Raw genomic sequence first — 20,000 nt, forward strand, 5'->3', positions numbered from 1 at the left:
GTGTCCTTGGGCAAGACACTTTACCCAACTTCTCCCAGTGCCACCCACACTGGTTCAAATGTAACTTAGATATTGGGTTTCACGATGTACAGTGCTTTGAGTCACTAGAGAAAAGCGCTATATAAATATAATTCACTTCACAATTCACAAACTCAATTTAGTTCAGTCCTGACATCAAACATAGTACGGTTTAGTAAGTAAGAATTGTTTTAGTTATATTGTAAAATTTAGTGATGAATGAAGAATCCACTCAAGTAGGAACGCTATGGATGGTTTTACTTTAAGTTTCAGGCATTAAAACAGGAAGTATATTTTACACCCGCAACACCTGCAGTGAGTGAACTCGTCCAAACGATGGCGCCATGGCTGGGTACATTTCCGTTTGGACCGATGAATGTGCTATCCAATTGTTCTATCTTGCTGTCTTATCCTTCTGAGCCTCATTTGCAAGTATTATATACTGTAGTAGACTTTGCATGCAGTTACAATTCCAAGACGTTAGATGGCAATAGTGTATACTTTTTCGAGCCCAAGATCCCTGGTCTCAGCCTAAAACCAAAGCAAGCTCTACCCCTGCGTCAACTAGGTTTTTTATAAATATATATATATATATATATATATATATATATACACACACACACAGTGGGGCAAAAAAGTATTTAGTCAGCCAGCGATTGTGCAAGTTCTCCCAATTAAAATGATGACAGAGGTCTGTAATTTTCATCATAGGTACACTTCAACTGTGAGAGACAGAATGTGAAAAAAAAATCCAGGAATGGACATTATAGGAATTTTAAAGAATTTATTTGTAAATTATGGTGGAAAATAAGTATTTGGTCAACCATTCAAAGCTCTCACTGATGGAAGGAGGTTTTGACTCAAAATCTCACGATGCATGGCCCCATTTATTCTTTCCTTAACACGGATCAATCGAGTTGAGTTTATACCAAAATGGATACATGGATGATACAGCAGAGGATTGGGAGAATGTCATGTGGTCAGATGAAACCAAAATAAAACTTTTTAGTATAAACTCATCTCGTCGTGTTTGGAGGAAGAAGAATACTGAGTTGCATCCCAAGAACACCATACCTACTGTGAAGCATGGGGGTGGAAACATCATGTTTTGGGGCTGTTTTATTGCTAAGGGGACAGGATGATTGATCCGTGTTAAGGAAAGAATGCAAAAAATATTTTTGGACCAATTCATTGAAGTTGCGTAATTTCCCACGGAGCACCAGACTATCTCACGGCACACTTGTGTGCCACGGCACAGTGGTTGAAAAACACTGGTTTGAGTTGTGCATCCATAGCGGGGAACAATGCAGCAACACAATACACTCCCTGCTCTCCACTCCATTAGAGTTGATGGTGCGCACTTGTGTGAACGCATACTCGCTCTTCCCTTTGAGGGTCATCCATCCTGTCTGGGGCGGGCAGGGGGTGGGAGTAGAACCCTTTTGCCACTTCATCAGCTCGCGTCCGCACCGCTGCTAACATGTGCGCTCGGCACTAAAAGCTAGACATTACCACCTTCCTACGCTCGGCTGATTGCTCGCTACGCTGCGGGAGGGTTTTGTATGCGTGCTGGGAAAAATAAACATTAAAGCCGGCGTCCGCGATGCACTAGATTATACTTCAAATCCTTGTTTTGCTGCATTAGCTCATTAGCAATCATAAGAACCCTACATCACGCTTGTTTTCAGGGAAAGGCATACAGATGTGCGTCTGTCACGCTTCCATGCCGCTGCATCATTAGATATTGCTTTCTACTAGCCTCTGGTGCGTGGGCGATGGGAGGATGGGAGGGGGTCAGCGTTGCCACTGGCAGTAAAGCAAGGCAGCCATCAGCTCTGCACAAGGGAGCAAACACCCCATTAAATCAGGCCTCCACATATTACTGCAATAAAAGCCTCTGCTCTTGCCTTTATGGCCTTTTTAATTATGTCTATTCGTCTTCCCGGGCACGTGAGCAACACTTCATGATGAGCCCCATTTTGGGAGTAGAGAACGCTGGAGGAAGGGGTTGCCTACCCAGCAGGGGGTGTGTGTGGGGAGGGGGGCTGAAATATGGCTGTTGTTACCGAGATGGCATTTTGCGTTTTGTTCTGGCGGTACGGAAGCAGTGTTGCTACATTTCTATTTGACTCCAGAGGCCCTTTCTTTTTGGTCTGAGGTTGAAGTGAGCACACTGAAGTGTGCAGACTTTATCTTTCATTACGCTGGAGCCCACTATCCAGCACTTGTATATGTAGATGGATGAAGCAATAAAGTTCCCTTTGTACATTTTATGCCCAAGTCGTTTCTTGCAAAGTTTGTACACAGCAGCTTGTAACAGGGCGAGGGCACCCCACGATCTTCCTGTGCGTCGGGTATCGCTAACAAAATTGATCTTTTTCAACATGAGTTTAATAATTAATCTGGCGCTAAATTACTACTATAGTAATCTGTTTGCTGCAAATTTGCCACCATCCTGTGGACTATGTGAGTAAATCAAGACAATGACCATTAATTGTGCATGGAAGTGGATAAAGAATAAGCATTTGTCATTGGATATTAAAAAAAAAACGAAATTGTTAAATATAACACAGCATTTACCTATATGACTCAATCCAAACAACCTTCCTGATAAAATAAACAAAATTTTAAAAATCAACCAAAACAAAAAGTCATCATATCTGCTCACTTAACTTTGTGGAGGTTATAAAACAAAGTCCACGCACTAATTAAAAACCTCAAAGTTACACCCATTCATCACAATGCATGATAGGGTTTTGCCTTTTTCCTTTCTCCACACTTACTACCTATGTTAGGCGCATTTTCGCTGCTTGATAGTTCTGATTGCAAAACTGAGGTTGTCAGATTTAAACAAGGTAGAAGTCAAAACTCTTAATATCCAATTATATAGCCATTATTATAATACATATATAAACACACACACAAATGTATATACATATTTACATACACAAATATGCACATATACATATATATACACACACATACATACATATACACATACATACATACATACATATATACACATACATACATATATACACATACATACATACATATATACACATACATACATACATATACATACATACATACATATATATATATATACACACACATACACACACGTGTTTGAATATATGTGTGTGTGTGTATATTATATTCAGTGTACAAACACACTCACAGCAAATATTTTTTTGACCATTGGGGGCCCGTCACCCCTGGGTGAGTCCATCGAGAAGCCAACAAAATGGTCACAGGGGAATGTAATGTTTTGAACAGTGGACCTCTGTCCAAGGAGAAGACAAGGGTTAAATAACGAGTGCAAGTCGTGAGCGTAAATATTTTTATTGTCCTAAGTCAGGTGCAAACCTTTCTTGTGGGTGTGCACACTCTGCTGCAAAGGGCAGGACCCATCACGGCGAGCAGCACCACAGCCAGTGCCGCGCCCGCTACGCACAGCATGACTAAAGACGGGGAGAAGGTAGCTGAAGGGGAGATGAAGAGCAGCATAGTTTAGAAGATACACCACACACGGCCACACTGTGCCTGCAAACCTGCGGGTGCAGCTTCTCCAGCCTGAAGTGAGGAGTTGGACTCTGGCGGTGACACTTGTGTTGGCCTCTTCTCTTCCACCTGAATGGGGCCCACGGCAGCTGTCCCCTTCCACTGCACCACACCTTCCAGTACAAGAAGGAAGGGGTCACTCAAAGACATACATTTCCAAATGGCAATGAAAAGCCCAAACAGTGGTGTCCAAGGTGCCACCCCAGGGTCCTTTTTGCTTATTGTAGAGATAAAAATGCTTCAACATTTATAAATAGTCTGATATCAGGAAAAATAAGATTGGATTATAATGATTCACATTTAAAATACCAAAATAGCATTTAAAATGTTAATTCAATACAAGCACTCTGTTTAGTGTGCGTACGTATGCAAAGTTGGACAATAGGCTACTATGAGCGAGCCGCTACACAACAGCTGAGCACACAATAGCACACAAGCTAGACATACATAAGTGTCATTAACTAAACAATATTGTAGTCTGAAACACATTTGACAATATTAACACGTATTAAAATCATTTGACTTGTATATTATTCTCCAAGGCAAAAAGCGTATTAGACAGTATCCAGTAACAAATGTGTCCATATCATTCAATTTACTGTATCCTGAGACAGTGTTGCCGAAAACAATTACCACTCTTCCATTTAAGACATCCTACGTCCAGTCTAGACAGTTAATGTTAGCGTTTTCATACCTACCATTGTTCAAAGTAGTTTCACTTGATCAAGCCTTTTCTAAAATGTTACTATTTGATTCACATTTTGATTCATCACAATCAATTGCAGTTATCTACTTGCATGCAGAATTTAAATCAACTTTTAAAAAAATACCCCAATGTTGAGACGCAAATGCAATTCTGCCGTCAGAATGTTTTACAGGAACGGTTTCTAAATGTTTAATTGAATGCAGAGAATATATTTCATTTGCAAAATTTGATCTGAAGTCCCATCAGGGTGTATTTTGAAGGAACATTAACCAGGAGAACTGACTCTCCTCGCTCACTTTGGCAATGACGTACAGTATGCATCGACCTGAGAAAGAAGAAAACATTTCGCGCCCCCCCCCTCCCCAACCTCTCCGCCATGACTATAAATAGTTTTGAAAATTATTACAAGTACATCTCTGCAAAATATTGTATCCTTATTAACAAAGACAAAAAAAATAAATCAACTTACAAACAAAAAGATGCAAAGTGCATTAATTTGCCTCGAATTTAGTTTTTTTTCAGCAAAGGCACATTTTTTGAGTTGAAAAAACACCACCAGCAGACATTAAAAAACAAAACTCAGTTGACAGTAAAAATTTGTTGGATATGACTTTAAAGCATAACCAAGCACGCATCACTATAGATGTGGGATCTGAGCCGAGGATGTCATTGTGGCTTGTGCAGCCCTTTGAGACACTCGTGACTTAGGGCTACATAAGTTAACATTGATTGATTGATAGCTCTTGTCTCAAAGTAGGTGTACTGTCACCACCTGTCATGTCACACCCTGACTTATTTTCAGTTTTTTGCTGTTTTCCTGTGTGTAGTCTTTTACTTCTTGTCTTGCGCGCCTATTTTGGTAGCTTGGTTTTTTTTGGTATTTCCCTGTAGCAGTTTGTCTTCCTACGAGCGATATTTCCCGCATCTACTTTTTTTTTTAGCAATCAAGAATATTTCAGTTTTTACCCTTGTTTGTGGGGACATTCTTGATTGTCATGTCATGTTCAGATGTACTTTGTGGATGCCGTCTTTGCTCCACAGTAAGTCTTTGCTGTCGTCCAGCATTCTGTTTTTGCTGACTTTGTAGCCAGTTCAGTTTTGTTTATTTTTGGTTTAAGCATTAGACAGTTTTACCTGCACTCTGCCTCCTGCTGTTTAAACATCTACAAAGCAATTAGCAGCCTGCTGCCACCTACTGATATGGAAGAGTATTACAGGGTTACCCTGCCGAGCTCTAGACAGCACCGACACTCAACAACACATTTGCAGACTATAATTACTGGTTTGCAAAAAATATTTTTAACCCAAATAGGTGAAATTAGATAATCTCCCACGGCACACCAGACTGCATCTCACGGCACACTAGTTGAAAAACATTGTTCTACATTGAAAAAGTGTGTAGCTAGCAGGCTGTGGTTGGGTCAACATACCAGCACCTTCTGGAACGCCCCTTTTCCGCCTCTGCTGGCTGCAGCCGCTGTCACAGCAGCTACACACGTTGTTGTCTCCACCCGACGCCACCCATCTGTCCCCCCATGGAAAAACAAATTAAAATATGTACAACTTTCCAAAACATGCAAGCTGCTGGTCGTGGATAGGATGTTTGTATAAGATGTACTTGGCACTAACCTGTTAGCTTCGGTTAAGAATGAACAGGCTTTGTGCTGCAAGTCGACAGGCGTAGCGAGAGTGGTGGCCTTCAGTCGGCATGTGATGTAGATCTGGGGGGGCACATTAAAAACATGGAACATGATGCTTTTGTCTAATCATTCACGAATGCCAACAAAAACTACTGTTTTTGGTTGACTATACTGCCTTTGATAAATACCGTGAATTGATTGTGGACCCCAACTTAAAGTTGAAAAACTTATTGGGGTGTTACCATTTAGTGGTCAATTGTACAGAATATGTACTGTGCAATCTACTAATAACAGTTTCAATCAATCAAGCGGAGGCACATGTTTGATAGTCCGTGAATACAGGTATCTAGGCACAATTTAAAAAAATAAATTGACCTTTGATGCCAACACTGACCGTATTTGTAAGAAGGCCAATCAGAGGCTGTTTTTCTTGAGGACACTAATGAGGATGTTCTATTCATCTTGTATCGACTATTTTAACATATTCTATCACTTCCTGGTTTGGTAACCTCAGTGTGGCCAATAAAAACAGACTAGGTGGTATAATCAAGGTGTGCCAAAAGACAATAGGCACTACCTTGAAACCCCTGAACCAGATTTATTAGGTCAGAGTCATCCAGAAGACAAAGTCCATTCTGGCAAACCCTCAGCACCCTCTCTTCTTAGAGTTTAGACTCTTGCCCTCAGGATGTAGGTAAGCCCCTAGTAATAGAAAGGCCAAAAACAACTGATACATGAGATCCTTTGTTCCCTCAGCTGTTTTTTATAAATGAGCTCCTTAAACAAGCTTAGCTGCTATGTAGTCACTTAAGTGGGATGCGACGTGTGATTAGTTTTTATTGTATTACAAATGTTTTTTGCTTTTAGATTTATGATGGTTTGTATGTATTTGTACCTCGTTTTTACTGTTGTACCTCGTTTTTAATGACTACTGCTGCAAACCAAATTGCCACTCGGGGACAATAAAGATTTTCCAAGTTAAAACCCTCACTGCACTTACAAGCAGAAACAGCATGAAAATGGACGTATCTTTGTTTTAAAACTAATAAAAAGGTGAAGCTAAAAACACTGCCAGCGGCGCTGTAAAACATAGCGAGCTAGCGGCTAACGTTGCTCGGCGGTGTTTTAGCTACTTTTAAAATCACTAATCCTCGCCTCCGTGGTAATACCTAAACTAGCAATCTTGCAAGTATCATCCCCGAGGACGAGGAATAGCTACACATGCCCCACGACACACCGTAGGAGGATACAATAGCTAACGGCTAACAGTAAAATAGTGCTTCTGAATGTAAACAAATGGGTGGAACTATACAAACATCCACTGTAACGATACCAAGTAAAGTATCCCAGAAGATTACAGAATAACTCAAGACCAATGTATGATCCTGTAACTACTATGTATTGGATGCATACCGGTGCACAAATTTGTAGAATCACCCAAAACTAAAGTATCCAAGCAGAAGAATAAGTGATTTTTACTTTAACAGATGTGCAAGTACGACATGTTCAAACAAATTACATTAATATTTCATTTTCCACCGCTTGTTCCTTAACTTTGAATGAAAACAATGGAAAATAAAAAAAAAAGGTAAGTGCGTACACCAGCAGCCAAATTAGGAGCCTTTGTAACTAGTTTACTTACTACTAAAAGTAAAGTTGTCTTGTAAGGGTTTCCAATTAAATGACAGGAACATGCATGCAATTACAACATGAAATCACAAATTCCAGTTTCTCTTCAACATGTTCAAATAAGGAGTAGGAAGCAGCAGAGCTTATTTAAATCCTAACACTTTCTGCTTACATAGCAGCTGCTGACACGTTTGCTCACAATATACTCCATAAATAACATTACATAATTTGGGAAGTAAGTTGTATTTCATAAATTATATCATCAATAAACTGGGAATGTTTATCATGTTCTTTGTGAACACTGCTTTTATTTTGAAGATTACTCTGCAGTGAACAGGAAGTCACCATGCACACATTTTTATGTTTAACTAATAACTACACAGTATGTTTTGGGACAGGTACCAAATTTGGTAATTTGATAGATGCCGAGCACACAATGTCAGTACACACTCAGGTATAATAGAAGCCTTCAGGAAACACAGGAACTAAAACAAGAGTGTTGATGTAAATGTCCAGATCTGAATTAAATATTTACTTTAGAAAAGGGAAGTGTTGATACTTCTCATTCCCCTACTTGTATCTGACTATATTTCAGAGGGTTAAAATAAAAGTAGTTTTCTTTTAAGTAATACAGAAATGTATTGAAGCAGTTATCTTTTTTTCCCATTTTTATTAATCTCCTTCATTGATATTTATCTTTGATCGATAGACAATTATACAATTTAAATTCACACAACAATACCTGAGAAGGAGCAGGATGAAGAAAAATCTTAGTTTCCTGCCCCCTTTGACATAATACATAGTCTTACTTCATGGATAGCATTTAAACCAACAAATACATCCCAATTTAATGAAACAATCAAAAAACACAAGAAAAACATCATAAGTGCAAAACCTCAAGGTATAAACAAAGCAGAGGAAATAATAATAATAATAATAATAATAATATACACTTCACGGAATGATACAAAGCAAATACAAAAATAGACAAAAAAATAAGTGAAATAATAAATAAAATGCAAAATATAAACACTTATGGCTGTCCATATGATCTTATTGTTCTCTTTATATATATTTTCAATTGGAATATATTTTTACAGTCTTTTATGTCATTATAAAGATAATTCCACAATTTTACCTCCACCACTGATGTACACATTTGTTTTAAAGTTGTCCTTGAATATTGCTGTTTGAAATTACCTTTTTTTTTCTTCCAAGCTCTGTATTCTCAGAAGTGATACAATTTTTTGTAAATTTGCTGGTAATGTTTTACTTCTAGCCTTAAACATGCCTCAATGTCTGTAGCTTTACTAGCTCCTGAAGTTTCAATAGACCAGAATTAATAAATAATATGTTAGTGTGTTCTAAGTAATCTACTTTATGAATAATCCTTAAGGATTTTTAAGGAGGAAAAGTAGTTGATCATAGAACTGACATGCAATGTTATTTAAAAAAGTACAGCTTTTTAGTCGAGAAGCGATTCTGAATGGAATCCTTACCCCCAAGAATTGAATCGCTTTGCGTCGGGCCCAAAGACTCACAGCCCTGTTTAGTATGCTCGATATGTTTTTCACATTTTTTGTGGTCCTCTATTTGGAAACAACCCTCGTTGCAGGTCTTCCTAGCGTCCATCACCCAAAAAAACAGAATAAAAACTCAAATACATAGAACGCTCAAGAAGAAAATATCCATTAGAAGCAGTACATGTTTAGAATGAGGAACAACAAGATCATCTGTCAACATAATTAGGACTGAATGTACTTTTTAACTCACCCTGATTCTATTGGAGTATTTGTTTTGTTAGCGTGATGCTGTGCAGTTCTAGACCACATAAACATTTTCAAATTAAACCCCGGGGATAGTCCAACCATAATAATCTTCACAAAGGATTTCCCCCCATAATGTTGTTGTATTAGATTGTGTAAGTGTCTGAGTATATTGATTGAATTCACTCTTGCAGTGCATTCATGCGCCAAAGTAGTTCCCTCGAGGGCGTTCGGGGCTTGAGCCCAAACATGGTTGGCCTCAGGAAAAGACAAAAAGATAATAAAAGGCCGCTCCCATCAAAACACGCCACTTAGATCGCCCAAATGGAAAATGGGCCTAAAAGTCTGGCTCGGATGGTCTCGGGTTTCAATCTGCACATTTTACACAAGCTGCGCTTACCGAATTCTTGTGATCTCCGAGGAACTTGAAGGCTTCCAGCTGGAAAGAGAGTTTATCCTCGTGGCTTCTCTGCATGAAGTAGGACTTGGCTCCCGTCAGCTTAGCGTCTATCAGACACCTTAAAAGGTAATAGCACAGGATCCACAAAACACAGACCATCGTACTCTCCAGTATGCAGGTAGTGTTCCAGACCCACCCAATGTTGGCATCTCTCACCCGTGATGGTCGATAACGGTGTAGCTCGGTTGAGAACTGGGGTCGGGGTCCAAGGTGGCCACACAGCTGTCCACGTAGACCCTCAGTGGAACGTGGTGGCCCCGGAGGACCGAGGCCTCAATGTGCATGACGTCACCCTGGAAGTAAACGCTGTTGGGTCTGGGCGACTGCCAGTCCTCTAACCAATAAGAATACAGAAGAAAGCACAAGTCAAACAATACAAAGGTAACGATTCATTTTTATTTTAATCATTCCAGTGCGGCCACCAAACCAGATCCCATCAACGCCCCGACTGCGCCTTGAAATTCTGTCCATAAAAGTTATGAACAGAATGGGTGACAAAGGGCAGCCTTGGCCTGTCGATCTCACCATCCACTCTTCCCTCACTCGTGAACAAGACTCCGAGGAATTTGAACTCCTCCACCAGGGCCAAGATTTCCTCCCCAACCCGGAGATGGCACTCCACCCTTTTCCGGGCAAGAACCATGGACTCGGACTTGGAGGTGCTGATTCTCATCCTAGTTGCTTTACACTCTGCTGCGAACCGATCCAGTGAGAGCTGAAGATCTTGGCCAGATGAAGCCATCAGGACCACAACATCTGCAAAACACATCTGACCTTTGTCACCCATTCTGTTCATAACATATGGACAGAATTTCAAGGCGCAGTCAAGGCGTTGAGGGGATCCGGTTTGGTGGCCGCAGGATCAGGTCTCTGCTTTTTGCAGATGATGTGGTCCTGATGGCTTCATCTGGCCAAGATCTTCAGCTCTCACTGGATCGGTTCGCAGCAGAGTGTAAAGCAACTAGGATGAGAATCAGCACCTCCAAGTCCGAGTCCATGGTTCTCGCCCGGAAAAAGGTGGAGTGCCATCTCCGGGTTGGGGAGGAAATCTTGCCCCTGGTGGAGGAGTTCAAGTACCTAGGAGTCTTGTTCATGAGTGAGGGAAGAGTGGATGGTGAGATCGACAGGCGGATCGGTGCGGTGTCTTCAGTCATCGATCCGTTGTGTTGAAGCAGGAGCTGAGCCGGGAGGCAAAGCTCTCAATTTACCGGTCGATCTACGTTTACATCCTCACCTATGGTCAAGAGCTTTGAGTTATGACTGAAAGGACAAGATCACGGGTACAAGCGGCCCACATGAGTTTCAGGGCTCTCCCTTAGAGATAGGGTGAGAAGCTCTGCCATCCGGGAGGAACTCAAAGTAAAGCCGCTGCTCCTCCACATGGAGAGGAGCCAGATGAGGTGGTTCGGGCATCTGGTCAGGATGCCACCCGAACGCCTTCCTACGGGGGTGTTTAGGGTACGTCAGACCGGTAGGAGGCCACGGGGAAGATCCAGGACACGTTGGGAAGACTGTCTCCCGGCTGGCCTGGGAACGCCTCGGGATCCCCCGAGAGGAGCTGGACGAGGTAGCTGGGGAGAGGGAAGTGTGGACTTCCCTGCTTAGGCTGCTGCCCCCGCGACCCGACCTCGGATAAGCGGAAGAAGATGGATGGATTCATTTTAACATTTGAGGTTGCAGATACGATACCAGTTTAGAATGATTCCATCCGAAATGTGAGTTAAAATCAAGTCAAAAACATGACGTCACGGTCAACAAAATGATATCGAAATATGGTGCCATTTGAATCGGTACCCATTAGAACAGATAGAATTTGGTCAGAACCAATTCTCAAGCAGACACAACCACAACCTAATCCATTGGACTTATTACAAAACGTACCATCAAGTTGCTCAAATGTAAAGATTCCTTAACATGATGTTTACTTAGTGTAGAATTGCATTATATTTTCATGTGAAATCAAAATATCTGAAACATCCGTGTGTTGCAGTGCAGTTCTACACGCCAACAACTATAAGCATAGTCATTTGTAAATTGATAACTATTTGTCAACATACTTGCAAACCTTCCCGAATTTTCCGGGAGACTCACGAAATTTAGGCTGAGCTGGAGGCCACGCCCCCTCCAGCTCCATGTTGAGCTGAGTGAGGACAGCCTGTTTTCACGTCCGCTTTCCCACAATATAAACAGCGTGTCTGCCCAATGACGTTTGAACTGTAGAATGATTAAGGGCGAGTTCTTGGTTTCTTATGTGGGTTTATTGTTAGACAGTTTCATTAAAGTCCTCCAAGCGCGGTAACACACAACAGCAGTCACGTTTTCGTCTACCATAAACAGCAATGTTGTGACAGTTAAACAGGACAATACTGCCAGCTACTGTACATGCATATGTGACGATAACATCTACGGCTTTCAGAGTGCAGTGCACAACTGCGCACACAACAAGGAGCCGAAAATGGAAAATTCCAGACTCTAGTGCATTTGATGAAAGCACTTTTGTGTGTGCCACACAGCAATGCATCATTAGAGAGGGTGTTCAGCATGGTTAGAAAAATAGTGACAGAATAGAACAAGGATGGACAATTCAACCCTTAACTCAACAATGAGTAGATGAGTGTTATATGTGTGTATATATATATATATATATATATATATATATATATATATATATATATATATATATATATATATATATATATATATATATATATATATATATAAAAATAAATAAAATACTTGACTTGGTGAATTCTAGCTGTATATACTCCTCCCCTCTTCACGCCCCCAACAACGCCCTGCCCCCCGCCTCACCCCCGACCATGCCCCGAAATCGGAGGTCTCAAGGTTGGCAAGTATGTTTGTCAATCAAAATTGAATCCTCCTGCATGGTAGGTTGATACTGTTTCCCCTGAGTGACAGTGGCTCTGTGTGAACATTAGCCAGACCCCCCTCTGTCAGCTTTGTTGTTTTGCTCACCTGTCATGAGCCGCAGGGAGAAGTGTAGCTGCCGCTCTGTTACCAGGCTGGAGGCAAAGGTCTGCCAATGAGGTAGCAGGGCGTCACTGCTCACATAGTGCCTCCTTGGATAGTTACAGCAGAAATGACAACTCATGCGGCCGGCGTTTGTTACACCAGCATCTGCATGATTGGACTCTGGTGCGTGACAAGCTGAGAGAAGACGGCGCCAAATAAATCAGGCCTTACCTCGGGTAGTGGCATTCAATTAGCACCTCGGCAGGGTTGGTCTTAAAAATGAAGGTGCTGCCAACGGGTGTTGGGGAGTAGACGAGTGAGAAGGTGTAGATGAGGGCCTCGTCTGTCATCTGAGGAGGATAGAAAAAAAGCAGTTACATTTGAAATAGGGCTGTTAAAAAAAAATGAATGCGGATTACTCCATAATTTTTCATGATTAAAACATTTTAATGCAATTAACCCATCTGCAGTGCGGCATGACCTCATGTAAAAAATATACAACAGAAAGTAGCATGCAACACAAATATCACTTCATATTCTCCACTGTTTGCTAGTGTTGCATATCTAAGTTACTCTGTAGAAATAACAAAAGTACACTTCATTCATTAACGGTGTTACAAAAAAGATCAGTTACAACAGGGTTGTCCAAAGTTTTTCCACAGAGGGCCGCACACGGAAACATTTAAAGTCCTACTGAAAGTCACTACTACCCACCACGCAGTCTGATATATATTTATATATCAATGATGAAATATTAACATTGCAACACATGCCAATACGGCCTTTTTAGTTTATTAAATTACAATTTTAAATTTCCCGGGAGTTTCCTCTTGAAAACGTTGTGTAATGATGACGTGTACACAAGACGTCACGCGTTTTAAGGAAATATGAGCGCTGCACACACACACAGCTAAAAGTCCTCTGCTTTAAGGTCATAATTACACAGTATTTTGGACATCTTTGTTGCTGAATCTTTTGCAATTTGTTCAATTAATATTGGAGAAGTCACAGTAGAAAGATGGAGTTGGGAAGCTTTAGCCTTTAGCCACACAAACACACGGTGAAGTGAAGTGAATTATATTTATATAGCGCTTTTCTCTAGTGACTCAAAGCGCTTTTACATAGTGACACCCAATATCTAAGTTACATTTAAACCAGTGTGGGTGGCACTGGGAGCAGGTGGGTTAAGTGTCTTGCCCAAGGACACAACGGCAGTGACTAGGATGGCGGAAGCGGGAATCGAACCTGCAACCCTTTAAGTTGCTGGCACGGCCACTCTACCAACCGAGCTATGCCGCCCACGGTGATTCCTTGTTTAAAATTCCTGGAGGTGAAACTTTACTATGGATCACAGCGCGGTCAAGCCAACATGAATTACGACAGAATGTCAACCAGCAGGTTTCGGTGAGAAAATTGTGGTTAAAAAGTCGCTTCTTACACGAGAAAAGCTGAGCTTGTGCCGTCTATAAAGCTGCCGTCGACTCCCCTGAGACATTGGTGTCCATACACCCGTGGGCACACCCTTCCGGCTATCAGGTACTATTTAACTCACTAAAACACTAGCAACACAATAGAAAGATAAGGGACTTCCCAGAATTATCCTAGTAAATGTGTCTAAAAACATCGGAATCTGTCCCAATGCAATCGCGTTATTTTTTAACTTATTTTTTAACTTATTTTTTTTAATCTTTTTTTTTTCTAGTCCACTATCAATATCCTCATCCACAAATCTTTCATCCTCGCTCAAATTAATGAGGAAATTGTTGTTTTCTCGGTCCGAATAGCACTTTTTGTTGGAGGCTCCCATTAAAAACAATGTGAATATGTGAGGAGCCATCAACCTGTGACGTCATCATCTGCGACTTCCGGTAGAGGCAGGGCTTTTCTCTTAACACCGAAAGTTAAGAACTTTATCGTGGATGTTCTCTATAAATCCTTTCAGCAAAAATATGGCAATATGGCCAAATGATGAAGTATGACACATAGAATGGACCTGCTATCCCCGTTTAAATAAGAACATCTCATTTCAGTTGGCCTTTAATATTGCAACACATGCCAATACGGCCGGTTTAGTTTACTAAATTGCAATTTTAAATTTCCCGCGAAGTGTCGTGTTGAAAACGTCGCAGTTTGATGACGCGTGCATTTGACGTCTCGGGTTGTAGCGGACATTATTTTCCAGCCCGATCCCAGCTATAAGTAGTCTGCTTTAATCGCATAATTACACAGTATTCTGGACATCTGTGTTGCTGAATCTTTTGCAATTTGTTCAATTAATAATGGAGAAGTCAAAGTAGAAAGATGGAGGTGGGAAGCTTTTAGCCACACAAACACGGCGATTCCTTGTTTAAAATTCCCGGAGGTGAAACTTTACTATGGATCAGAGCGGTCAAGCGAACATTGTTCCTGACCACTTGTCAACCGGCAGTTTTCGGTGAGAAAATTGTGGTATAAAGTCGCCTCTTACCGGAGATCAGCGGAACCTGCGCCGTCTATGCAGCTGCGTGACTTCCCTCAGAGACTCTGGCATCAAGAAACCCGTGGACACACCCCTCCGACTATCAGGTACTATATGATATCACTAAAACACTAGCAACACAATAGCAGATAAGGGATTTTCCAGAATTATCCTAGTAAATGTGTCTAAAAACCAATGAATCGCTCTTACTTGCCCTCGCCTGTTTTTTAAAAATGTGTGTTTTTTTTTTCCTAGTCCTTCGCTATCAATATCCTCATCCAAGAATCTTTCACCCTTGCTCAAATTAAATGGGGAAATTGTCACTTTCTCGGTCCGAATTGCTCTTACTGCTGGTGGCCATGATTGTAAACAATGTTCACATGTGAGGAGCTTCACAACCGGTGACATCACGGGTTGTGGCGCTCCTCACATCCGAGCATTGTTTACATGGATATCCAATATCAACATGGGACAGGTACACCCGTAATCATGATTGATTAAAAATGTATGATTAAACTACATTTATTCACAGCAGTTGATGAACGTGATTGATAACATCAGGGGTGTACAAACTTTATTCACTGAGGGCCACAGACTGAAAAATCAAAGCAAGCGGGGGCCATTTTGAAATGTTTTTATTTTAAAAACCATTACAATATATGTATTAAAAATATACATTTCGACCTCTACGCAGGCTTGATCCCGGGGACCCCAAATGGTTTTGGTAAAAAAATATATAAAAAGTGTCATTCAGTATTATTTTGTTTTATTATTATTCAAGTTTTAAATCTCCAGATCAACATTGGGTCCATCTGTCAATATAATGATTTGAAAGATTTAAGTTGTATGCTCTTTTTGTCAAAGAAAACCCTGTTTTTTGGTTGAAAAAGAACATAAACTATGCAATATTATCACCCAATATTTTTTCAAGTGGAATATTTGAGATTATATTATAATTGGAGCCTTAAAAAAGTCAATATCTAATAACACCATTGATTTTTTACAGAGAGAAGGGAATTATAATTTAAGAGGAGAACTACTTTTTAAGATCCAATATTGTAGAACAACGCAGAAACGAATGAGTATAACAATAGCAGGGGTTAAAATATGGAACTGTTTAAAGGATGGAATAAAACACAGCACCAACATAAACCAGTTTAAAAAGCTTTTTAAATCATTTATCATTAGTAGATATAAGAAAGAAGAGCGAACATTGTTTTAGAAAGACAATAATATATATATAAATACAATTTATGATTTCATAATTATACATATAGGTTATATTAAAATGTATATATTACCACTTTATATGGAATTTAAATCAATTGTGTATATATTATATATATATATATATATATATATATATATATATATATATATATATAAGTGTACAAATGTATATGTTTGATTTAAATGTTAAACTGTGTATATGAGACGTGTGCTACATATATGTTGCTTATATATTGTTTAAAAAAAAGTAATATAAGTGAAGCATGTTTTAGATTTTATATATTTTGAACCTTGTTCTTGTTGTGATGGGGTAGGTTTATATAAGCGTTGCTTCAACCTACACCCTTTCGGCTCAATCATTGCTCAAATGAGTCTTTTTTTTTTTTCTTCTTTTTTTGTTGTTCTTTGTTTTATGTGAAGATTGCCAAAATAAATAAATAAAAAATAAAAATTTTAATTCATTATTATTTTTTGAGCAATGACACTTAAAAACAAATCACACTAAAATTATTGGGGATCCAAAAGGGTCCTACTTATTAAAGTGTTAGAAAATAAATTATACATTTTTTTTCTGTTTACTTTTAACACAAAAATCTCGAGATCAACTTCAGATCTATCAGTCAATTATAAGTTTTATTGTTGTTTGTGTTTTTTGTTTGTTCATTTTAGGCCCTTTAAAAAAACAGCTCAGTTTTTTATATGGCAAACAAAATATGCAACAGGGGGCGGCACAGCTCGGTTGGTAGAGTGGCCGTGCCAGCAACTTGAGAGTTGCAGGTTCGATTTCCGCTTGTGCCATCGTAGTTACTGCCGTTGTGTCCTTGGGCAAGACACTTTACCCACCTGCTCCCAGTGCCACCCACACTGGTTTGAATGTAGTTTAGATATTGGGTGTCACAATGTAAAGCGCTTTGAGTCACTTGAGAAAAGCGCTATATAAATATAATTCACACATTCACATTTCCCCCCAAAAATATGTCAAAGTGAACAATTTAACGTGACGTTATTGGAGCCTTGAATAGGTCAATAATTCATAATGACATTGATTTTGATTAATTAGTTGTTTTTTTTAAAGAAAGTAACAGCTTTGTGTTATTAGAGTAAACATTGCAACATTTTGTTACATTTCACCCGTTTGCTCCTTTATATCACTTTAAGTATTTTTGAAATGTGACGTGGGGCCGTTAAAAAATTACCTGTGGGCCGCAAATGGCCCCCGAGCCGCACTTTGGACACCCCTGAATAACACGGACCGGTTATGAGGTTTAGGATGAAGGAGGAAATGGGCAGAATAAAAAGTACACCTTCATTGTGCTGCCACATCCCTGCAGCTCTGTCCGGAAGAGCAGCGTTTGGTCCGCCGCGCGCAGCAGGCCGCAGCCTCCTAAGGTCACGTCGCTTGGACGGATCAGCTGACCGTTTCCTAGAAGAACAAAAAACAACAACAAACAAAAAAAAAGGAAGGCCGCCATTACCTGCACCCCATTTCTGTAACGCCAGTCAATAACACTCCCAGCAAGTGCAGGTTACTTAATGTGTGTAGAGGCAGTGGCGTTTGTCAGAGTGAAGAAAAAGGAGGAAAAGTATTGATTGGCAAGCTTGTTGTCTGCACCGTTTGCAGTAATCAGCACGGCGTGTCCCGTCATCACACTTCCACTCGCCGTCCCAATGCCAGCCTCTTCTAATCGGACAATACAGCCAGGATCTAAACTGCCTTCCACTCGCACACACACAAAAAATAAAATAATTACCCAAGAAGTTCTGCTTGACCTCAATGAGGACCTCTCCCTCGCCACAGTGCACCGCCACGCTGTCAGCTGGCACAGGTACCCGCGGCTCTGAGTCCACCACCAGCTGGAACAACAATTTAAATGGACTAGCTTGCCCAGCAGCAGGTGTTCAGTGATTTCAAATACCTTTGGATGGAACTCAATGGGCGGGTTGAGTTCTGGGCCTGGCATGATGGTGTTGGACATGTCGTTCTGGAGCGCCGTCTGCAGAACCGCAGTGGCCTCTGGACTCTGCGGGCGCTCTCCCTCCACAACAGGCCTCCTCAGCTGGTGGGCCCAGAGCCGGCGGCTGGCACGGGAGCCTCCTAGGTCGCCCTTCGCCATCCTTTTCAAGGGATGATCTGTCGTCTGCGTCGACGTGGGCGGCCCTGTGCCCGTCTGCACGCCTTCGTCGGGGACTTGAGTTTGGTTGATGTCGAGGCTTTGCAAAGCCAAGCAAACATTTACACCTGACAAGAGAAAAGCAAAGAAAACCAGACCCTGCCACCCCATCACCAGGCTGTTCCAAGGAGTGACCGCTGCTTTTCTCTTTCAATCAAATGAAAGATATGACATTTTGCCTCAGACTCCGCCCACTCCTAATGACTTGATTGGATTCCAGCCTGGAGGGCTCGCCCTTTCAGGCTTCTCTGTCCCGTCTTCCTCGTTATGACATAAAATTGCAAATCAGCTGCTTGCCTGTAAGCTCAGAAGGTCACATCCAGTTGGATCTCACAAGAAAATAGAAAATACAAGAGCCGTGCGGTGCTTTAAGTGTTTCAAGGAGACCTGCAGTATGAGCAATTTTGGTCTTTTCTGACTTATGAGGCCGGATAAAGAATGGCAAGGCGTCAAATCATAAAGTTTATGCCTGCCCACAGTTATGAACACCTGATTGCAGGGTTTGACAGTCCCTCAGAGTGAGGTGGATGTACTTATTTAGACATTAGGTCAAGCTCCGCCCCCTCTGCGTCAGCCTATGAGAAAACACAGAAAAGGTAGGATACATTTTTTCTTATTTTTTATTTTATTTTGTACAAAAATGCCTAGAAGTCTGAGTCTATATCGAGTGTGGAAGTGTACCCAATGTTGTGACCGGGTGAATCTATATAATATTCATGAAATTTATTTTCGATCGTGTCTGTAAAAAAAAAAATTAAAAAGTGGGCATTTTTCGAAACATTAACTGAGATACTTTTGTAGCGTGCGCTTTATTTTGCAATCTGGGAAGTTAAAAAGTCGAAATGTTTGTCACACACACACTAGGTGTGGTGAAAAATTGTCCTCTGCATTTGACTCATCCCCTTGTTCACCCCCTGAGAGGTGAGGGGAGCAGTGAGCAGCAGCAGTGCCACGCCCGGGAATAATTTTTGGTGATTTAACCCCCAATTCCAACCCTTGATGCTCCCATTGTTATAGTCTTTAGTATGACTCGGCCGGGGTTTGAACTCACAACCTACCAATCTCAGGACGGTCACTCTAACCATGAGGCCACTGAGTAGGGAATCGAACAGACTCAAAAAACGGGTTATAAAGGAGAATTTACACCAAACCATCCAAGAGTGTCCGCTCTGAGATGGGTGGGTTGTGAGTTCGAACCCCGGCCGAGTCATACCAAAGACTTTAAAAATGGGAGCCATTACCTCCCTGCTTGGCACTCAGCATTAAGGGTTGGAATTGGGGGTTAAATCACCCTAAATGATTCCCGGGCGTGGCCACCGCTGGTGCTCACTGCTCCCCTCACTTCCCAGGGGATGCGTCAAATGCAGGGAATAATTTTGCCATAC

At 41.0% G+C, this 20,000-nt stretch overlaps 1 protein-coding gene and 1 long non-coding RNA gene across 3 annotated transcripts in view; one reads left to right on the plus strand and one right to left on the minus strand.

The window, feature by feature from the left end:
• The window catches only part of LOC133544274 (uncharacterized), a 93,942-nt gene that overhangs the window by 5,929 nt on the left and 68,013 nt on the right, over positions 1-20,000 (plus strand). The gene's annotated exons all lie outside the window — the stretch shown is intronic.
• Positions 3,348-19,094, minus strand: LOC133544273 (zona pellucida sperm-binding protein 3-like). Its single transcript, XM_061889443.1, has 11 exons — positions 18,361-19,094; positions 18,196-18,298; positions 17,749-17,867; positions 12,988-13,106; positions 12,760-12,863; positions 9,940-10,117; positions 9,724-9,841; positions 5,918-6,009; positions 5,719-5,813; positions 3,573-3,695; positions 3,348-3,503 (listed from the first exon to the last, which is right to left on the minus strand). The coding sequence occupies exons 1-11, from the start codon at positions 18,724-18,726 to the stop codon at positions 3,376-3,378; spliced, it is 1,545 nt and encodes a 514-aa protein (XP_061745427.1). The 5' UTR covers positions 18,727-19,094; the 3' UTR covers positions 3,348-3,375.

This window comes from Nerophis ophidion, linkage group LG27 (assembly GCF_033978795.1).
Source record: "Nerophis ophidion isolate RoL-2023_Sa linkage group LG27, RoL_Noph_v1.0, whole genome shotgun sequence".
Lineage (NCBI taxonomy): Eukaryota > Metazoa > Chordata > Actinopteri > Syngnathiformes > Syngnathidae > Nerophis > Nerophis ophidion.

Coding starts and splice junctions, on each gene's coding strand:
- LOC133544273 (XM_061889443.1), bottom strand. CDS start 18,726: ATGGGGTGGCAGGGTCTGGTTTTCTTTGCTTTTCTCTTGTCAGGTGTA. Junction 18,299..18,360: donor CCATTGAGTTCCATCCAAAG/GTATTTGAAATC, acceptor TTGTTGTTCCAG/CTGGTGGTGGACTCAGAGCC. Junction 6,010..9,723: donor TCGGAGATCACAAGAATTCG/GTAAGCGCAGCT, acceptor GTGCCCCCCCAG/ATCTACATCACATGCCGACT.